This window comes from Saccopteryx leptura, chromosome 2, assembly GCF_036850995.1.
Source record: "Saccopteryx leptura isolate mSacLep1 chromosome 2, mSacLep1_pri_phased_curated, whole genome shotgun sequence".
Classification (NCBI taxonomy): Eukaryota; Metazoa; Chordata; class Mammalia; order Chiroptera; family Emballonuridae; genus Saccopteryx; species Saccopteryx leptura.
In genome coordinates, this window is record NC_089504.1 from 345,591,154 (window position 1) to 345,613,380 (window position 22,227).

Genomic DNA, 22,227 nt, shown 5'->3' on the forward strand with positions numbered 1-22,227 from the left:
GGCAGTCTCTTCAGAGACTACCAGGTCCATCGGGGTTGATTTGTGTGCCAGCTTCAGCTCATAAAGCGCAGGACGGTGTCTTGTGGAAGCAGTGGAATGGCTCAAAGGGAAAATGTTCATGACACGGTGAGCTCAGTTCCCAGGGCTGCAATCATACTTAATCCCCTCGGTAATGTGGTTAAGAGAAAAAAGGAACGGAAAGTTTAGGATTCCATGAAATATGGCCGAAGGTATGTGTTTTACTTGATCTGTGGCCCGATGAAAGAGACCACCCATAATGCCATCTCCTGACATCAAGAACAGTTGTGTCTTTAGATAAGTTTCTGGTTTAAATGTGCCAGGAATACAACAGATGCTTAAACATAGATGTTTCCTAAAACCAGCCTAGAGGGCTTATGTGTGCAAATGGTCATTGAGGTTTTAAAGATAGGTGGGAGAACACATTTGAAAAAGAGAAATGATTTGCATATGTAAAGGTTTATTTTCAAAGATATGCAGACAATCCAAAGCACACATCTTCCCAGTACTCAGGCCACTGTTCTCCTTGTGCTTGTTATAAGGTGCAAATGTAAGACGCTGGAGCTAGACTCAGAGGCCCTAGCCCTTGACTAAATTCTGTCCATAACTAGCCAAGTGACCTCTATTCATCTATAAGAGGGAGGTGATCATCTTGGTTCTGCTAGTTTAGGGGTCACTGCCAGGCTCAGAAGAGGTAAGACTTGTGAAATAAAATATCAATGTAAGGCCTTAAGAGTAAATGTGGTACAAAATGTAAAACACAACATAGGCTGGGAGATAGCAAAAACTTTACTGAGAAGGAGCAGGAGAAGCTTCCCATGGCTGGGAAGATGACGCAGTCAATCACGGAAAGACCGAAGAATAATGGATGCACCAGAAAAAGGACTGCAAAACTAGAATACACAGGAAGAAAGCTCTTATAATGATGTGTGCTTTAGGCGATTTAGAGGGAAAGTGGTGATATTTTCTGCAAGGCTGACATGCTGATCATAGGACCTACGTAGGTCAAGGAGACCTGAGACCTGCTGCCATTACAGAGATAACAGCAAATAGAGATGAAGAAAGTCAGACTGAAGTCGCTGCATCTCACCACGCCTACTCACAGAACGTTTGAATCAAGATCGACTAACAGAAACATGGTGGCAGCATGCCGGGTGTCAGTAAAGCCTAGTTTTGTGGCAGTAACTGATGAGGTGACAGGATGATTGTGAGAAGGTTACTTTGTGTCACAAGATTCCATGGTGAGGGATCAGCAGCAGGAAGGCTGGCAGCAGCTAGACACACAGCAAGGTCAGCAGCAGGTGGTCCTGCAGCAGGTAGGTGGTCTGACAGCAAGTTGGGTGGCAACAAGGCTGGCAGCAGCTGGACCCACCGCAGATTTGTCCACAGAAGCTGGACCCACAGCAGGAGGTCCTACAGCAGGTAGGTTGGCAGCAAGGGGGGCAGCACGAATAGGTGATGGTGTCAGAGATGGAATATGGACGTCCGGTCGTGGTGAATTTTCCAGGATCTAATGACTCCTTTCATGCTGGGATTTTTATACATGGTACTTCCTGAAGTTTGGACTGATATGCAGGACTTTCCTCATGGTGTTTATATTTGTTTTCCAAATTCACTGGGGCAGTTGTAAAAAAAGAAGTTGTTCTTTAAGGAGATGAATCTTTAGAAAATAAGTGTTTAATATGTTCCTTAAATGAGAATAATTCATAGGAACTTTATCAGATAAAAGGAAGGTGGTCACATCATCAGCATCGTTCCTGCTTTGATCATATTCTGGTCATAGGATATAGTTCCTGATGCCTCATGAGGGTCAGTACACGTGTCCTCCCCAGTTGTGTTTCTTCGGCTGTACTAGATTGGGAAATGCCACATGCTGTGGTGTGTGGCAAGATGCTGATGTGTTCACAGGAACAAACTGTATCCATGCCTGAGTCCATGACTGTTGCCCCACAAAAGCCCGATTCTAGATGAAAACAGATGTCTTTCTGGAGCTACCTACCCCACCTGTGTACCCAGTTCTATCACAGACACTTGGGTAGCAAATGTTTGGCATAATCTCTTCCATATGCACAGTGGAACCAAAGCAGGTGGGTAGAAGTAGAAGCTGGGACTGAGAAAGCATCAGTATTTTTCTTCCTGGGTGACCAGTAGTCCTGATTACCTGGGACTGTTTCCCTGGACATGGTTCTCTCCAGTAGTATAACCGGGGCAGTCTGGGTAAACCAGGATGAGCTGGTGACTCCAGTCCTAACCTTGTTCACCAGCAGAGTCAATGACCTCATGTAACTGACTACGCATTTACTCTGTTCTCTTTTTCTGTTTTTTTTCCTTTCTTCTTCTCTCCTTCCCTTACCTTCCTCCTTCTCTTCTTCTCCTTTTCCTTCTTCTTACTCTTCCCCTTCCTTTTTTCTCTTCTCCTCCTTCCCCTCCTCCTTTCCCCCCACCTTTTCTTCTTCCTCATTCTTCTTCCTCATACATAGATACAGCCCTTCTAGAAACTGCGGGTTTTCACCATACCAAAGAATCCAACATTGGATTTGAATAGAGAAAATCATTTTTTTTTTTGATGAGGTTTTGAACACACCATTTATATATCTTGGACCTTAGTGGGTTCAAGCCAATTTCCATCAGCCAGATCTGCATCTCCAAGCCTAAGAGCTTTTTACTGCAACCACAGAAAGCCATGCTGCCCGTGTGTGTCACACTGAGAAAAACACTCAACCAATGCTCCTGGAGAGTTGTTTATAGAGTCAGCTCCCTCATTTCTCAGTTAGGAGAATCCTCAGTGTGTGTGTTTTACATCACTTCTGATATGTGCTCTTAGGTACAAGCTTCAGGTGCCCACTGTGTTACTGGCTTAACAGTCTCGCGTCCACATTCCTCAACCAGAGAGACCCGCACTTTCCAAACAAACCACTTGAACTTTTTCTTCAGAGTAACTTCTGTGAGAAACTATGACATTACTGTAACTCCTCAGTTTCAATTTCCTCATCTCTAAAACAGGACATTTAAACCTGACTTGAACATTTCGTCCACAATGAAAGATACATAGATACAGCCCTTCGTGCAAACCCAGCAAATAGTAGGTCACCCAGTGCAGGTCAGCTTCTCCTCTCAATCACCCAAGCACCCACTAAAGAACAGCAGCCAGAAGTTCCAGTCTTGGCTGTCCCTTCAAAGCAGCTAAGACACACAGCCTCAGAAGGTAGCATGTGTCCTGGGTGCCAGCCTGGTTAGCTCATCAAAGGTGCCACTACTGCTCCCGAGGAGGTGATCCAGGTTCCAAACTCTTCTATTCCCTCAAGACCAGTAGCAAGCCGTACTCAATGAGAGCTTAGGCAGCACTGTTTGTTCAGGACCAAAGCACCAGCCTTCTGTCCAGCGTGGCTGCTGGGAACGCACAGGGTCTCTTACTTTCCTTCTCTCTCACATTCCTCCGAGTCCCCTGGAACACAAATCTTCATTCTCTCAAATATTTCATAGTCGACGCGCAAAACACAGGAGATTGTTTTGTTTCCTTAGAAGGTTTGGGAATTATGGATTTCTCAAAGTCATACACGCCCATCACTTAGTTTCTCAGTTCTCAACTTTGTTCTTACTAAAGTCTTACTAATATCTTGATTAAAATTGACAAAGTTGGGGAACATATAATGTTCTGCAGGAAGTTACTTAATTCCCTTTTACTCTAGTCCATAGGTATTCAGTAGAAGGAGGCCATATAAGAACTTGATTTACATGATAACAAAGAACAAGTCTGTTTAGACGAGCCTCTTCCTCCTCATAAGGACACATTGGATGCCCCCGGATGCCTGATACTCAGCATGGCTGGCTGGACAGCACCCGAGACAGGAAAGGGTCTCCACACAGGAGAGCTCTAAAATGTAGCTCTTAGTGCCTAACATGTAGCTGAGGTGGGGGACATTGATTTGGGAAGAAACTAGTCAATGAGTGTTATCTGCATATGCATGTAAGAGAATGTCACTTCCATTGTTAAAGACACTCAGATGAACATCTTGCTGGTGCCCAGGACTTTTTCTTATTCATCTTGAAATAGAAACTTAAGTGCCATTGAGCAGAAGCAGAAGACACAGTCTTGGGTCTGAGTCTGTCCATATCAGCTATATAACATCACCCTTTGAAGTGTTCTCCTATGAAAAATGGAGATATTTGTGGGAGACTGTATGTGGCTCAGAATGAATAATGTGTATGATATGCAATATGTGTAGAAATCCTTACATCAGGAATGCTGCACGTAAAACAAAACACAATGTGGAATGCAAAGAGGCACAGAATTTATTAATACAGGTAAGACTCCCTGCATCTAGGAGCCAACTCAAGTGATAAGGAAAAGAAGAAAGCAGGATTACAGAGCCATGAGTACACTAGACAAGAAAACATGATTGTGAAGATTTTCAACAGTTGCAGAAAACCTTTGTAACAGTTATAAGAATTTGTTTTTCTAAGTTACATAGAGGAAGAGGGTGACGATCTTGACGACAGAGTCAAAGTAGAGACCATCCTCCACATTGAGGACATCTGAGGCTGGCACATGATCTACATCAGGGGTAGTCAACCTTTTTATACCTACTGCCCACTTTTGTATCTCTGTTAGTAGTAAAATTTTCTAACCGCCCACTGGTTCCACAGTAATGGTGATTTATAAAGTAGGGAAGTAACTTTACTTTATAAAATTTATAAAGCAGAGTTACAGCAAGTTAAAGCATATAATAATAATTACTTACCAGGTACTTTATGTCAGATTTTCGCTAAGTTTGGCAGAATAAATCTTTATAAAACAACTTACTATAGTTAAATCTATCTTTTTATTTATACTTTGGTTGCTCTGCTACCGCCCACCATGAAAGCTGGAACGCCCACTAGTGGGCGGCAGGGACCAGGTTGACTACCACTGGTCTACATGCTTGGGAGGAAGAGGACTGGGAGAAGTCCTCTGCGCTCCATCAAGCTGATTCAGAAGCTTTCATCAGGCATGTGAGTCACAGACATTATGGTACAGCACGCTGGTTGTCAGCAAAGTCTAGAAAGTGAATGTTTTCAAAATGTCGAGTCAGGTAACAGGTGTGGTATGAAGATGGCAGTTCTTTGGTGAGGTGATCAGCAGCAGCAAGGCTGGCAGCAGCTGGACACACAGCAGGGGCGGCAGCAGGGGCGGCAGCAGCTGGACACGCAGCAGGGGCGGCAGCATGGCTGGCAGCAGCTGGACACACAGCAGGGGCGGCAACAGCAGCTGGACACGCAGCAGGGGCGGCAGCATGGCTGGCAGCAGCTGGACACGCAGCAGGGGCGGCAGCAAGGCTGGCAGCAGCTGGACACGCAGCAGGGGCGGCAGCATGGCTGGCAGCAGGTGGTCCTACAGCAGGTGGTCTGACAGCAGATTGGACGGCAGCATGGCTGGCAGCAGCAGGACCCACAGCAGGGGCGGCAGCAAGGCTGGCAGCAGCAGGACCCACAGCAGGGGCGGCAGCAGGTGGTTCTGCAGCAGGTGGTCCTGCAGCAGGTTGGCTGGCAGCAAGGGGAGCAGCACATGGTGTCAGGTGTGGAGGGTGGACTCCTGTTCAGAGGTGAGTTTCTCAGATTCTGATGATTTCTTCTGTTCTGGAGCTCTTATATACTGGACTCCCCTCCCCCCAATTTATATCAATGAGCAGGACTTTCCTTGTTATTGTTGTTGATATTGTTTTCTATAGCCACTGGGTAATTATAAAAGAGGAAGTTATTCTCTAAATGTTATTAATGTGTAGAAAATAAGTGTTTGATGTGTCTCTTAATTGAGAATAATTCATAGCAACTTTTTCAGATAGAAGGAAGATGGTCACATTGTCAGCATCGTTCCTGCTTTGCTAATCTGGTCATGTGATGCAGTTCCTGATGGCCTCCTGAGGTTCAGTACACTTTCACTCCTCAGCTCTGTTTCTTTGGCTGCACTCTGACTGGCACTCATTCCTGGGGTGATGGGCATGGTGCTGACAAGTTTACAGTGACAAACTGAATGCATGCCTGAGTCTGAATCTGTGTTGAGGAGGAAAAATTTCTCTTTTACCCTTCTAGGTTCTTCTTGCTGGTCTAAGAATTAAATTGACAAAAAGTGTTTAGCAGAGAAAAAACAAACTTGAGTTTAATAAGATGGTACCTCTTGTATGCATGGGAGATAGTCAGGAACTAAGTCACTCCCTCAAGATGGCATAGGCCTTCACTTTAAAAGCCATCTTCAGCTACAGACAAAAGAAGACATTGCGGGGGGTGAGGGGAGCAGTTACGGGAGGCTGCCAGGAACAGCAGGCGCGCAGGGTAAAGTGGTTATACAAACTTACTTCCTTGCCTTCTCCATTAATAAGAGTTTCTAGAGACTGGGGTATCCCCTCTCCTAATACAATGTGGGAAACACCTTTACTAGATGGAGATTTTCTTTTTTTTCTTTCTTTTTTCTTTTTTTACTAAGTGAGAAGTGGGGAGGCAGAGACAAATTTCCACATGCACCCCGACCAGGATCCACCCGGCAGCCCCCTACTAGGCGATGCTCTGACTGTCTGGGGCTGTTGCTCCATTGCTCAGCAACTTAACTATTTTAGCACTTGAGGCAAGGCCACAGAGCCATCCTCAGTGCCTAGGGCCAACTTGCTCCAACTGAGCCATGGCTGTGGGAAAGGAAGAGAGAGAGAAAGAGGTAGAGAGAGAAAAAAGAGGGAGGGGGAGGAATGGAGAAGCAGATGGTCATTTCTCTTGTGTGCCCTGACCGGGAACCGAACCTGGGACTTCCACACGCCAAGCCGATTCTCTACTGCTGAGCCAACTGGCCAGAGGAAATATTTTTACACATGTAAATGTCTCTTACAAAAGGGTAACTTATAATTGGTTTCCAGAGCTGCTGTATCCTAAAAATAGCCAGCTAAAATGCTCCTTATGCCTAAGACACATATTTTGGGCTGGCAAATTCTGTTCCTTACAATTCTGCCTTTGAAACTTTCCCAAGAAGCTTCATAATTCAGAAACTAATTAAATAAATCTTTTTATAGCTCATTGAATCAGTTTCTCAGTCCTGAGAATAAATCAGTTCAGTTGAATGAGTTGTGTTTCATTTCAGGAGGCAGGTGATGCAGGTGGGCTTCCACAGTATGGGCTATAAAGCCCTGGTTGGGTAGTTCCGTTCCGTTGGTTAGAGCATTGCCCTGACACATCAAGGTTGCAGGTTTGATCCCCGGTCAGGGCACACACAGAAATCAACCAAGGAATGCATAAATAAGTGGAATAACAAATTGATGTTTTTCTATCTCTCTTTCTTCCTTCCTCTCTCTCTCTAAAATCAATTAAAAAAAAACACTCAGAACAAAAGAACAAAGTTAGGACTATATTGTGTGAAAAATCAGGTATTTAATAAAGCATATCTGTGGGAAAAAAGAAAAACAAAGTTTAATGTTTGGAGCAGACTATAAACTCAGCCTGAGTATGGAGGGCAGCCATTTGAGAGAAAAGATTTCTAGATGGAGGGGTTGAAGCATCTTTTGCGTTTGAATGTCTCTGATGATGTCATTAGGTGTTAGGTAGGCTTCCTGAGTAACCCACATGGCAATAAACATGAAGAAAATTTTGTAAACATGGGCCATGATGGTAATTTCTCTGAAGTTTTCATCAAGTCCTCTCCCTTCAGTTTGCAGGCCTTCAGGACACAGGGCAGTGTTAGTTCTCGATGATTACAAAGCACAAAGGATCGGAGAAGACTGGCAACGTTAGTTTGGAGAGCCATAGTCAAATATGACGAAACTAGAAGAATTCAGAAAAACAAAACCTTAACCCTTTGAGGAGTGAGTTTTTTTCATGCTCGCTGACCACCGGGAGTGAGTTTTGTTTTCAAAAAATGAAATTAGTTCCAGTTACAGTTTTATTAACTTAAAATCATGTTTGTTTGATAACCAATTTATGGAAACAAGAAGAACATACATTTGCCTTTTTTAAATGTTGCCTTACACATTTTTTTTTCAGAGACAGAGAGAGAGAGTCAGAGAGAATGATAGATAGGGACAGGGAGAGATGAGAAGTATCAATCATCAGTTTTTCATTGCGATACCTTAGTTGTTCATTGATTGCTTTCTCATATGTACCTTGACTGCAGGCCTTCAGCAGACCAAATGACCCCTTGCTCGAGACAGTGACCTTGGGCTCAAGCTGGTGAGCTTTTGCTCAAACCAGATGAGCCCACACTCAAGCTGGCGACCTTGGGGTCTCGAACCTGGGTCCTCTGCATCCCAGTCTGATGCTCTATCCACTGCGCCACTGCCTGGTCAGGCGCCTTACACATTTTTAAAATAAAAATTTTTGTTACGATTGTACTCTGGATGGTCAGGAGGCATGAGGACATACATGAACGTTTGTACTACTCAAAGGGTTAAAGACAATGAGCAGAACTAGGATCTAATCTCTACAAGTGTGTAATACAGTTCCTACTGAAACATAATTTTTCCCTCTATACCACCCCCCACTTTTGGTAACACTAATTTGTTTTCATAACAAGTCTAGTCTTATTAAATTTGGTCTGCTAATTTACATAAAAATGACAAGAATAGTAATGAATCATAGAGGCTCTTTTATTTATTTACCTTTAAATTTTACTAAAACTTTTTGGGTGACTTTGGTTAATAAAATTATATAGGTTTCGAGTGTACAATTCCATAGTACATCATCTGTATATTGCATTGTGTGTTCACCACCCAGAGTCAAGTCTCCTTCCGTCACCATGCTTTTGACTCCCTTTACCCTTCTATACCTCTCCCCACTTCCCGTTCTGCCACCCATCACGCTGCTGTCTGTGTCTATGAGTTTGTTTGTTTGTCGGCCTTATTTGTTCATTTGTTGCTTTCAGTTTTATATCCCACATGAGTGAAATCATATGGTTCTTAATTTTTCCTGTCTGACTTATTTCGCTTAGCATGATATTCTCAAAATCTATCCATGTAGTCGCAAATGGCAGTACTTCATCTTTTCTGATGGCTGAGTAGTATTCTATCATCTATATAAGGGATCGGGAACCTATGGCTCGTGAGCCAGATGTGGCTCTTTTGATGGCTGCATCTGGCTCACAGACAAATCTTTAATAAAAAAAAATAACGTTAAAAATATAAAACATTCTCATGTATTACAATCCATTCATTTCCTACCACTTCTGTTTATGGTTGCGGGTGGCTGGAGCCAATCACAGCTGTCCTCCAGGACAACACCAAATTTTTATTGGATAATGCTCAACGTACATGGGTCATTGCGAGGTCAGGAAGTAAACTTGTCTCCTTTTAATCAAGTAGTCAACTAACTAGTTGCAGAAACCCTTTTGACGAAGAAGACGGCTAAAAGAAAAAAAGTTGAGGAGTATCGTACTTGTCAGCAGGAATGGACAGAGGAATTCACCTTTGTGGGGAGAGCAGGTTCTGCAGTGTGTCTAATATGCAATAATAAAATTGCATCAATGAAACAGTCAAATATAAAGTGGTACTTCGACACACGCCATACTACAGTTGCATCAAAATATTTAGCAGGAGACAGCAGGAAGAAAGCATGTCAAGAGCTACTGTGCAGAGTGCAAGCTAGTCAGCAGCAACTCCGTGTTTGGACCCAACAAGGTGACTGGAATTCGGCTAGCTTTGCTGGTGCTTTAGCAATTGTGAGAAACAGAAAGCCATTCACAGATGGGGAGTATGCCAAAACATTCATGCTTGATGTTGCCAATGAACTTTTTGATGACTTTTTGGATAAAGACAAGATAATCAAACAAATAAAAGACATGCTTCTGTTGGCAAGAACTGTTCACAATCATACCATCATAATGGCAAATCAAATTGAGGCAACACAAGTGAAGGACATAAATGCAGCACCATTCTTTTCTCTCGCTTTAGATGAGTTGACAGACATAAGCCATTTATCCCAGTTCAGCGTGATTGCAAGGTATACTGTCAGTGACACACTCTGTGAGGAAAGTCTTGCTGTTTTGCCTATGAAAGAGACAACAAGAGGGGAGGATTTATTCAAGTCTTTCACTGAATTCGCTAAAGAAAAAAATCTACCGATGGATAAACTTATTTTGGTGTATACTGATGGTGCTCTGTGCGGTGGGGAAAAACAGAGGATTCGTAGTGCTTCTTTGTGAACATAACAAGAAACCCATCCTAAGTTTTCACTGCATCCTACATCAGGAGGCGCTTTGTGCTCAGATGTGTGGTGAGCAGCTTGGTCAGGTGATGTCGCTGGTCATTTGGGTGGTCAACTTTATTGTTGCCTGAGCTTTAAATGATCACCAGTTTAAAACACTGCTGGATGAAGTTGGGAATAATTATCCTGGTCTGCTTCTGCACAGCAATGTGTGTTGGTTGTCAAGAGGGAAAGTGCTCAGCCATTTTGTGGCTTGTCTGAGTGAAATCCGGACTTTTCTTGAAATGAAAAATGTCAAGCATCCTGAGTTAGCTAACACTGAGTGGATCCTGAAGTTCTACTATCTCATGGACATGACTGAACATCTGAACCAGTTCAACGTGAAAATGCAAGGCGTTGAAAATACAGTCTTATCCCTTCAACAAGCAGTGTTTGTATTTGAAAACAAGCTGGAACTCTTTATTGCTGACAATGAAACAGGTCATTTACTTCACTTTGAAAAACTGGGAGAGTTTAAAGATGCATGCACAGCAAGTGACCCTGCTCAACATCTTGATCTCTAGCAGCTAGCGGGCTTCACATCTAATCTCCTGCAGTCATTCAAAGCACACTTTGGAGAATTTCATGAGCACACTCATCTTTTTAAGTTCATCACCCACCCACACAAGTGTGCAGTGGACAGCGCCAGCCTGAGTTACATCCCCGGTGTCTCCATCAGAGATTTTGAGCTACAAGCTGCTGACCTGAAGGCCTCAGACATGTGGGTGAATAAGTTCAAGTCACTGAATGAAGATTTGGAAAGACTTGCACAACAGCAAGCAGAGTTGGAGAACAAATACAAGTGGGGAGAAATGAAAAAACTTCAACCCACGGACCACCTGATTGTCAAAACTTGGAATATGCTTCCCGTCACATATCACACACTGCAGTGTGTTAGTATTGTTGTATTGACAATGTTTGGCTCTACGTATGCATGTGAGCAGTCTTTCTCACATCTAAAGAACGTTAAGACCAACCTACGATCACGTTAAATGGATGGAAGTCTCAACGCCTGCATGAAACTTAACCTTACCACGTATCAACCAGACTACAAAGCCATCAGCAAAACCATGCAGCACCAGAAGTTGCATTAATGGTAAGAAGTACTTTATTCATCATTGGTTAGCAATAGCATAACAACATTATTAAAAAGAATTCAGAGACTTATTGTACTTTAAAAGTGTTGGTTTTACATAAAATGCACACATTTACTTGTATTTAGTGTTAAACATATTGTATGGCTCTCACGGAATTACATTTTAAAATATATGGCGTCCATGGCTCTCTCAAGCCAAAAAGGTTCCCGACCCCTGATCTACATAAACCATATTTTCTTTTTTCTTTTTAATAATTTTATTTTTTTTAATGGGGCGACATCAATAAATCAGGATACATATATTCAAGGATAACAAGTCCAGGTTATCTTGTCGTTCAATTATGTTGCATACCCATCACCCAAAGTCAGATTGTCCTCTCTCACCTTCTATCTAGTTTTCTTTGTGCCCCTCCCCCTCCCTCTTTCCCTCTCCCTCTCCCCCCTCCCCCATAACCACCACACTCTTATCAATGTCTCTTAGTTTCACTTTTATGTCCCAACTACGTTTGGAATAATGCAGTTCCTGGTTTTTTCTGATTTACTTATTTCACTTCGTATAATGTTATCAAGATCCCACCATTTTGCTGTAAATGATCCGATGTCATCATTTCTTATGGCTGAGCAGTATTCCATAGTGTATATGTGCCACATCTTCTTTATCCAGTCATATATTGACGGGCTTTTTGGTTGTTTCCATGTCCTGGCCACTGTGAACAATGCTGCAATGAACATGGGGCTGCATGTGTCTTTATGTATGAATGTTTCTGAGTTTGGGGGGTATATACCCATTAGAGGGATTGCTGGGTCATAAGGTAGTTCTATTTTCAGTTTTTTGAGGAACCACCATACTTTCTTCCATAATGGTTGTACTACTTTACATTCCCACCAACAGTGTATGAGGGTTCCTTTTTCTCCACAGCCTCTCCAACATTTGCTAGTACCTGTCTTGTTAATAATAGCTAATCTAACAGGTGTGAGGTGGTATCTCATTGCAGTTTTGATTTGCATTTCTCTAATAACTAAAGAAGATGAGCATCTTTTCATATATCTGTTGGCCATTTGTATTTCTTCCTGGGAGAAGTGTCTGTTCATGTCCTCTTCCCATTTTTTTATTGGATTGTTTGTTTGTTGTTGAGTTTTATGAGTTTTTTGTATATTTTGGATATTAGGCCCTTATCTGAGCAGTTGTTTGAAAATATCATTTCCCATTTAGTTGGCTGTCTGTTTATTTTGTTATCAGTTTCTCTTGCTGAGCAAAAACTTCTTAGTCTGATGTAGTCCCATTCATTAATTTTTGCCTTCACTTCTCTTGCCTTTGGAGTCAAATTCATAAAATGCTCTTTAAAACCCAGGTCCATGAGTTTAGTACCTATGTCTTCTTCTATGTACTTAATTGTTTCAGGTCTTATGTTTAGATCTTTGATCCATTGTGAGTTAATTTTAGTACAGGGGGACAAACTGTAGTCCAGTTTCATTCTTTTGCATGTGGCTTTCCAGTTTTCCCAGCACCATTTATTGAAGAGGCTTTCTTTTCTCCATTGTGTGTTGTTGGCCCCTTTATCAAAAATTATTTGACTATATATATGTGGTTTTATTTCTGGGGTTTCTATGCTGTTCCATTGGTCTGAGTGTCTATTTTTCTGCCATTACCATGCTGTTTTGATTGTCGTGGCCCTATAATAGAGTTTGAAGTCAGGTATTGTAATGCCCCCAGCTTCATTCTTTTTCTTTAGGATTGCTTTGGCTATTCGGGGTTTTTTATAGTTCCATATAAATCTGATGATTTTTTGTTCTATTTCTTTAAAAAATGTCATTGGAATTTTGATGGGAATTGCATTAAATTTGTATATTGCTTTGGGTAATATGGCCATCTTGATTATATTTATTCTTCCTAACCAAGAACAAGGTATATTCTTCCATCTCATTATATCTTTTTTGATTTCCCTTAACAATGGTTTATAGTTTTCGTTATATAAGTCCTTTACATTCTTTGTTATGTTTATTCCTAAGTATTTTATTTTTTTTTGTTGCAATCGTGAAGGGGATTATTCTTTTGAGTTCGTTCTCAAATGTTTCATTGTTGGCATATAGAAAGGCTATTGACTTCTGTATGTTAATTTTGTATCCTGCGACCTTACTGTATTGGCTTATTGTTTCTAGTAGTCTTTTTGTGGATTCTTTGGGGTTTTCGATGTATAGGATCATATCATCTGCAAAAAGTGATACCTTTACTTCTTCTTTTCCGATATGGATGCCTTTTATCTCTTTGTCTTGTCTGATTGCTCTGGCTAGAACCTCTAGTACCACATTAAATAAGAGTGGAGAGAGTGGACAATCCTGTCTTGTTCCTGATTTAAGGGGGAAAGCCTTCAGTTTAGTGCTATTTAATATGATGTTAGCTGATAATTTATCATATATGGCCTTTATCATGTTGAGATATTTTCTTTCTATACCCATTTTGTTGACAGTCTTAAACATAAAATTGTGTTGTATTTTATTGAAAGCCTTTCCTGTGTCTATTGATAAGATCATGTGGTTTTTGTTCTTTGTTTTGTTGGTATGGTGTATTACGTTAACTGTTTTACGTATGTTGAACCATCCTTGAGATTCTGGGATGAATCCCACTTGATCATGATGTATTATTTTTTTAATATGTTGTTGTATTTGATTTGCTAGTATTTTGTTTAGTATTTTAGCATCTGTATTCATTAGAGATATTGGTCTGTAGTTTTCTTTTTTTGTGCCATCCTTGCCTGGTTTTGGTATGAGGGTTATGTTGGCCTCATAAAATGTGTTTGGAAGTATTGCTTCTTCTTCAATTTTTTGGAAGACTTTGAGTAGAATAGGAACCAAGTCTTCTTTGAATGTTTGATAAAATTCGCTGGTATAGCCGTCAGGGCCTGGACTTCTATTTTTGGGGAGGTTTTTAATGTTTTTTTCTATTTCTTCTCTACTAATAGGTCTGTTTAGGCTTTCTGCTTCTTCTTGACTCAGTCTAGGAAGGTTGTATTGTTCTAGGAATTTATCCATTTCTTCTAGGTTGTTGAATTTAGTGGCATAAAGTTTTTCATAGTATTTTACAATAATTCTTTGTATATCTATGGTGTCTGTAGTGATTTCTCCTCTTTCATTTTGGATTTTGTTTATATGAGTTCTTTCTCCTTTTTCCTTGGTTAAGTCTTGCCAAGGGTTTGTCAATTTTGTTGATCTTTTCAAAGAACCAGCTCCTTGTTCTATTAATTTTTTCTATAGTTTTTCTGTTCTCTATTTCATTTATTTCTGCTCTGATTTTTATTATCTCCTTTCTTCGGCTGGTTTTGGGTTGTCTTTGTTCTTCTTTTTCTAGTTCCTTAAGGTGTGAAGTTAAGTGGTTCACTTGGGCTCTCTCTTGTTTGTTCATATATGCCTGAAGTGATATGAACTTCCTTCTTATCACTGCTTTTGCTGCATCCCATAGATTCTGATATGTCGTATTGTCATTTTCATTATTCTGTAGATATCTTTTGATCTCTGCACTTATTTCTTCTTTGACCCATTCATTTTTTAAAACTATGTTGTTTAGTTTCCACATTTTTGTGGGATTTTTTTCCTCTTTTTTGCAGTTGAATTCTAGTTTCAAGACTTTATGATCAGAAAATATGCTTGGTACAACTTCGATTTTTCTGAATTTGCTGATGTTGTTTTTGTGGCCCAAGATATAAACCATATTTTCTTTATCCAACCAGCTATTGAAGGACACTTTGGTTGTTTCCATGTTTTGGCCACTGTGAATAATGCTGCAATAAACAGAAGGGCACTTCTATCTTTACAAATAAATGTTTTTAATTTGGGGGGGAAGATACCCAGAAGAGAGATTGTTGGGTCACATAGTACCTCTATTCTTAATTTTTTGAGGCACCACCATACTGTTTTCTTATTGGCTGTACCAATTTACATTCCTATCAGTAGTGTATGAGGGTTCCTTTTTCTCTACAACCTCTCCAATACTTGTTATTACCTGTCTTGCTGATAATAGTCATTCTAACAGGTGTTAGGTGGTATCTCAATGTGGATTTGATTAGGTGCTTTTAAATCTGCTTTACTGGAACTTTTCATATGGAATCCTCAAACTGAACTTTTAACAGTCCCTCAAGGCTAAGAAGCCAAGCCAGATACTTGCAATCAGCTTTGCCTGCAATACCTGTAGAGTCAGGTAAATGTCTCCCTTCTCGAGATCCCTGAAGTATCCTGAGGTACTTTCCACAGCAAACTAACACAAATTTCTTTTTCCTTTTTCACCCTTTCATGAATAGAACATTTATTTTACTATGGATATAAACTCCCACTTTTTCACTTAAAAGAAGCACTTTTAGCTTCTCTTGAGCATATCTGAATTGTAGCATCACTACTCGTGTGCGTTGGAGCCATTAGTAAGTAAATAAGGGTGACTGGAGCACAAGCACTGTGATACAGTGAAGACAGTTGATCTGACAACCGAGATAGCTACTAAGGGACTCACAGGCAGGCAGCGTGTACAGTGTGGATACACTGGACAAAGGGATGATTCACAACTGCATGGGATGGAGCAGGACAACGCAAGATTTCATCATGCTACTCCAAATGGCATGCAATTTAAAACTTATGAATTGTTTATTTCTGGAGTTTGCCATTTGTTATTTTCAGGTCGACTGTGGGTAACTAAAACTACAGAAAGAAAAATCTTGGATTTGAAGGAGGACTACTGTATATTTATAAGTGTATAAAATATATATACATGTATAATATAAATAATTATGAAGCAAATATCTATATACCCCAACACCCAAGTCAAGAAACAGAACACTGCAATCACCAAGAGCGCCTTGATGTGTCTCTCTCGACCACATCTCTCTCCTTCCACCCTACAGATTGTCACTGTCCTGATTTTAAAGTAATCTTCTCATTGATTTTCCTTATAGTTTTATCACCTAGGTATGTATCCTAAACAGTATACTTTAGTTTTACATATTTTTGAATTTTATATAGTGGAATCTTAATATATGTTTTTATTCTTTCGCTCAATATTGTGACTTGTGGTAGGCAGGCTGTAAGATGGCCCAGTGATCTCTACCTTTTGGTATTCACGGTCTTATGGAATTCCCTGCCCTTGAATAACTTGCTTCTAACCAACAGCATATGGTAACATCAAGTGATTAAGTTACGAAAGAGTGTGTCTTTTGTCTGGCTAGCCAGCATTAGATACTAGTGCCTGCTAGCACCTTGACTGTTGCCTTATGAACCACTACAAACTGGAAAGCCCCGCTGAGCTGTATTTGGATTCTTGATCTAGAAAACCTGTGAGACAGTAAAATGAGTGTCATTTTAAGTTGCTAAAATCTGAGGTAACGTTACATAACAATAAATAACTAGTACAGATTTATCTAGTACCACACAATGCAGAGGTGAGGATGATGAAATCAAGGGGTGCAGAGAAGTTAATATGCTAGAAAAGATCTATTCATAAGGTCAGAACCCCCAGCTGGCCGAATAAGTTCCCTAGGAGGCCTCAGGAAGTACACTATATAGTAAGGTAATAAGGAACAGACAGATATGGAGGTCAGCAGCATTACTCAGCAATCGTCTATTCCCTAAAGCCAAAGCTTGTGGTAGGGAATATTGTTACAGGACTGAGCTCCAGAGAAGCAAGGAATGATAATATCCTTGAAGTAGCAGAAGCCAGGTGGCAGCATATAACTGTCGATCATGTCGGTACAAGCATGGGATGGGCAACAAGCCTGGAACGACAACTGGTGCAAAGTGATATGTGACCCCCAGGCTGCGGTGAGGGATCCCAATGGAAAATCATGATCCCTCACCCAGTTTCCAGACCTGAGCCAGTTCTCAGATCTGCAATACACTGACCCGTGGAAGGAGAGGCCAGTCCTCTACATGTGCACTGCCACACACAAGGACCACAGCAAGTGTATGTAATAGAGATCTCTCCCGTCATTTCCCAAGGGAATCCTCAGCCATTTCCACAGGGAAAACTGGAATACCCCTACTGGATGTTGTTGGTTACTAGGTCTGACTTGACACAGACAATTGGCAACCATTCATAATACATAAATTGTTTTGAAGAGCACTGGTAATTGGATTTGGAACACCTGTACTGTGCCTTAGATCGGCTGTCCTCAAAAATAGACCCTCGGCCCTGGCCGGTTGGCTCAGCAGTAGAGCATCGGCCTGGCGTGAGGGGGACCCAGGTTCGATTCCCGGCCAGGGCACATAGGAGAGGCGCCCATTTGCTTCTCCACCCCATCCCCCTCCTTCCTCTCTGTCTCTCTCTTCCCCTCCCGCAGCCGAGGCTCCATTGGAGCAAAGATGGCCCAGGCGCTGGGGATGGCTCCTTGGCCTCTGCCCCAGGCACTAGAGTGGCTCTGGTCGCAGCAGAGTGATGCCCTGGAGGGGCAGAGCATCGCCCCCTGGTGGGCAGAGCGTCGCCCCTGGTGGGCGTGCTGGGTGGATCCCGGTCGGGCGCATGCGGGAGTCTGTCTGACTGTCTCTCCCTGTTTCCAGCTTCAGAAAAAATACAAATAAATAAAAAAAAAAAATAGACCCTCAAACAGAGGCTTGAGATCTAGTAGTTTATTTGGAAGATAATCCTAAAAGGCATTGTAGCGAAGCTAGGAAGTGATCTGGGGAAGGGACAGAAGTCAATATAGAATGACTTAATGAGCAAATGACTGCTGTAGGCAAATGGGGTCCATTCCAGTGAGGACCTCTAGACACTGGTACAACTTGCTCCCCACACCAGGGGAAAGAGGCTAGCACATTAATTCCCCACCCTCGTCCACTGGCTGAGCACTGTTTCTAGAGCATTAACTCCTGACTTCTGCCCTGCCCAGAGTTCACCCCTTCATCCAGAGAAAGCCCACAGGCAGAGAGAGCGAAGTGTGTGCCATAAGACATCCTCCTCCTATATTAAAATAAGAACGCTGAGCGTACAGAGGTGGAAATCCTCAAAGTCACCTGCTATGCTTGCTCCCGGCAGAGAAGTGCAACAGAACAACTGACAGCTAAGGATTAGGTTAACAAGAAAACTAATGAGACAAGATGCTATTATTTTGTATGCCTGGACAATTAAGATTTATTTAAGATTCAGGAATATCTCCATTTGAGAAAACTGGGAAGGGGAAAATACATCATTTGGGATGACTTGGTTGAAGGATTTCAGAGACAATTCAAACTTTGTGTTCATTTGGGAAAGAGATAGTAATGTTAGGGTGCACATTATATTTGGAGGCCAAGGTCAGTTTAAGAATCAGTTGGAATCGATGTTGTATAACTGGCCTCTCGTGATTCAGTTCAGTTGGACTATGTCAAGAAAATAGGTTGATGGAAACCAGATGGGCACAGATCAGGGCGATCAGCAACAGGAAGAACTAGAGCAGACTGGGCGGCAGCAGGTGGGGCGACAGCAACTGGACATACAGCAGCTGGGGCGGCAGCAGCTGGAGATGCAACAAGGCCTGCAGCAGCAGGATCCACAGCAAGGCCTGCAGCAGGATCCACAGCAGCTGGGGCGGCAGCAGCTGGAGAAGCAACAAGGCCTGCAGCAGCAGGATCCACAGCAAGAGGGGCGGCAGCAGCAGGATCCACAGCAGCTGGGGCGGCAGCAGCTAGAGATGCAACAAGGCCTGCAGCAGCAGGATCCACAGCAAGGGCGGCAGCAGCTGGAGATGCAACAAGGCCTGCAGCAGCAGGATCCACAGCAAGGCCTGCAGCAGGATCCACAGCAGCTGGGGCGGCAGCAGCTAGAGATGCAACAAGGCCTGCAGCAGCAGGATCCACAGCAAGGGCGGCAGCAGCAGGATCCACAGCAAGGGCGGCAGCAGCTGGACACACAGCAGCTGGGGCGGCAGCAGGTGGTCCTGCAGCAGGTGGTCTGGCAGCAGGTGGGGCGGCAGCAGGTCTCCTGGCCACAGCCCTGGTCAGAGCAGGCGGATCCACAAGAGTTGACCATGGTGTCAGAGGGTGGAGGTTCTGAGTGAGTTTTCAGGAAGGTGGGTTTGGAAGGTTTGGAAATCTGCTTGCCCTGGGTCCCCTTTTATACCCTGCTGAGGGGCCACTGTCATCAGATGCAGTGCTCTTTCCTTGTCATTGTTTGTCCTAATTAACAGGCAATTATCAAATTAGCCAAGTTTGTTTTCCTGGTTAATCTTTTCAAGATGGATGGAAAACACTGCTTCCTTTTCCTTCCATCACTTCCACTCTTCCTGGTCTTGTGTCTCCCTTGCTTCAGCTTCCTCAAAGAAAGCTGTCACGTGACTTCTGCCTTTAGCCGGTGTGTGTGTTAGTCTCATGTTGCATAGTGCAGCAGTCTGCCCTTGGGTGACAAAGATTCTAATAAGCCACATTCTTCTTGGTGACTTGGGAGGGTAAAGTTGCATTTTAGTGTGATGGCTCATTCATCGTGGTTCAGGTGAGCAGAGAAATTTGACTGTGAAACAGGGCACCACTGGCATGAGAGTAAGACTCTTAGGACTTTCCCACTCCCTGCTGTGAATCATGGCCCATTTTTTAGGCTTTTAGGTGGGAAACAAATAATTGTTCTAAGGAGGAAGACTAAGTCATAAAATTTTGATGTTTCTTCTTTTCTCTCAGCTTTCATGAGGTATACTTAATATACAAAAAGTTGCACATGTCTAATGTACACATTTTGATGAGTTTGGACATATGCCTATATGGTATTATTATGACCTTAATTAAAGAATAAATATGTCTGTCACCTCTGAAAGATTTTTTTCTGCCCCTTGCATTTTCTTGTGTGTGTTAAAAACACTAACATAGAATTTTCCTTTTTAACAAGATTTTAAGTGTACCCTACTCTATTGCTAAGTATAGGTACAACGTGTACACCAGAACTGTACATTATTCACCTCCTGTAACTGTAACTTTATACCCACTGAACAACAATGACCAGTTTCCTACTACCCCAGTCCCTGGAAACCAAATTGTATTCTTTGATCTTTTTTGTTTAAATAATATCCCATATAAGTGGATTCCTGCAGTATTTGTCCTGTGACCGACTTATTTCATTTAGCATAATGTCTTCCAGCCCGTTCATGTTATCCCAAATTGCAGGATTTTCTTTTTTTTTTTTTTAAGGCTGAATAATATACATTTACATCAATGTATCAGAGTTGGCAATCAGTATATAATTCAGGGTTTAGTGGCAGAAAATGGTTGGCAATAAGTGTGAACTTATACTGAGGTTAATATCATGTGAAAAACCTTTGTCTTTTTTATTATAAACTGCTTCACTTCAATCTCTTCTTAGAGATGTGCAGAGGTTGTTTATAGACAGCAGTTCTCAATCTCTTTTTCTACCTGGTACCAGGACGGATTTTTTTTTTTGGTGAGGTTACACCTGGGATAGAGGTGCTAAGGGCGACTACAACATTAGGGTGTGTGGTTAAATAAATTCTCCCAAGAAGTTTAGGTAGAGTTACATCTCCCCAAATCATGTGCTGTATATTGCATTAGTATCTACTCTTTTAGATCTAAGAAAGGCTCTGAATTTCATCATAGATTAAGTCTCGGGTATCTTTCATAAGTGAATGATTGAACACAAATTGTGATACATCCTTATGATGGAATACTACTTGGCAATAAAAAAGAACAGCTATTGATACACAGAACAACATGTATGATCTCAAAGGAATGATGTTGAGTGTGAAAAACCAATCACCAGAGATTACATACCACAAAATTCCCTGTGTAGCACATGCTTGAAATACAATTATAGAGCTAGGGAACACAGTAGTGGTAGCCAGGAGTTATGGATGATGACTGGGAGGGAGTGGGTGTGCTACAAAGATGGAGCCTTATGGAGAAGGACAGTTCTGTGTCTTAATTGGGATAGTGGTTACATAAGTCTACACAGTATGCATGATAATGCTGCATAGAAGCACACACACATACACACAAGAGCACGTAATACTGGTAACATATAAACCAATGCTGTGGATTGTACTAATGTAAGTTTTTGAGTTTTGAAATGTAGTATCATTACATAAGATGTGACAGTTGAAGGAAATTGGGTGGAGGATACATGGAACTTTGCTGTACTTTTTCCCATCTTTGGTGAATATACAGCTATTTCAAAATACAATGCACAATGAGGCTTTTTATAGGTAAAGGCAAGCAAGGGTTTGTCTACCGTGGACCTTCATTCCAGGGATTTTTTATGACTTGATCTCATCTAGTACCACACACACACAGAGATGAGGAGGAGGAGATCAAGAGTACCATGGCTACTATCAGCAAGACAAGTAATAACAAGTATCGGAGAGGTTGTGGGAAGAAAGGAGCCCTCACACCGCTGGTGGGAATGTAAACTGGTACAGCCACTAGGAAAACAGTATGGAGGTGCCTCAAAAATTAAGAATAGTTACCGTATGACCTGGCAATTCCTCTTATGGGTACCTATTTGAAAACATTAATTTTCAAAGATATATGTACCCCTATGTTCATTGCAGCATTACTCATGGTGGCCAAGACATGGAAATCAAAACATCTTTCGATAGATGGTTGGATAAAGAAGATGTGGTATGTATATACCACGGAATACTACACAGCCATAAGAAAAGATGAAATAGTGCCATCTGTGACAACATGAATAGACCGTGAAAACATTATGCAAAATGAAATAAGTCAGTTGGAAAAAACTGAGAAACATATGGTTTCACTCATATGTGGAATATAAAACCGAAAGCCACAGACACAGACAACAGCATGTTGGTTACTAGAGGGAAAGGGGGGGGGTAGTGAAGGGTAAAGGGGACCAAACAGACGATGGAAGATGACTTGACTTTGGGTGGTGGGCACACAATGCAATATACACATCATGCATCATAGAAATGTACATTTGAAACATATATAATCTTATTAATCAAAGTTAC

General features: G+C 41.8%; 2 protein-coding genes across 3 annotated transcripts; both read right to left on the bottom strand.

Moving 5' to 3' along the window:
* Positions 1-5,133: 5,133 nt before the first annotated feature.
* Positions 5,134-5,565, bottom strand: LOC136392330 (keratin-associated protein 4-12-like). The gene has a single exon (XM_066364426.1). The coding sequence runs from the start codon at positions 5,563-5,565 to the stop codon at positions 5,134-5,136; it is 432 nt and encodes a 143-aa protein (XP_066220523.1).
* A 13,124-nt stretch (positions 5,566-18,689) lies between these two features.
* On the bottom strand, positions 18,690-19,286 carry LOC136393712 (keratin-associated protein 4-3-like). Of its 2 annotated transcripts, XM_066366343.1 has the most exons (2): positions 19,118-19,286; positions 18,690-18,958 (listed from the first exon to the last, which is right to left on the bottom strand). In XM_066366343.1, exons 1-2 carry the CDS (start codon positions 19,284-19,286, stop codon positions 18,690-18,692), a joined length of 438 nt encoding a protein of 145 aa, XP_066222440.1. The 2 variants fall into 2 exon arrangements, with proteins under 2 accessions (XP_066222440.1, XP_066222439.1); XM_066366342.1 differs by having other exon boundaries at positions 18,690-19,286.
* Positions 19,287-22,227: the final 2,941 nt, after the last annotated feature.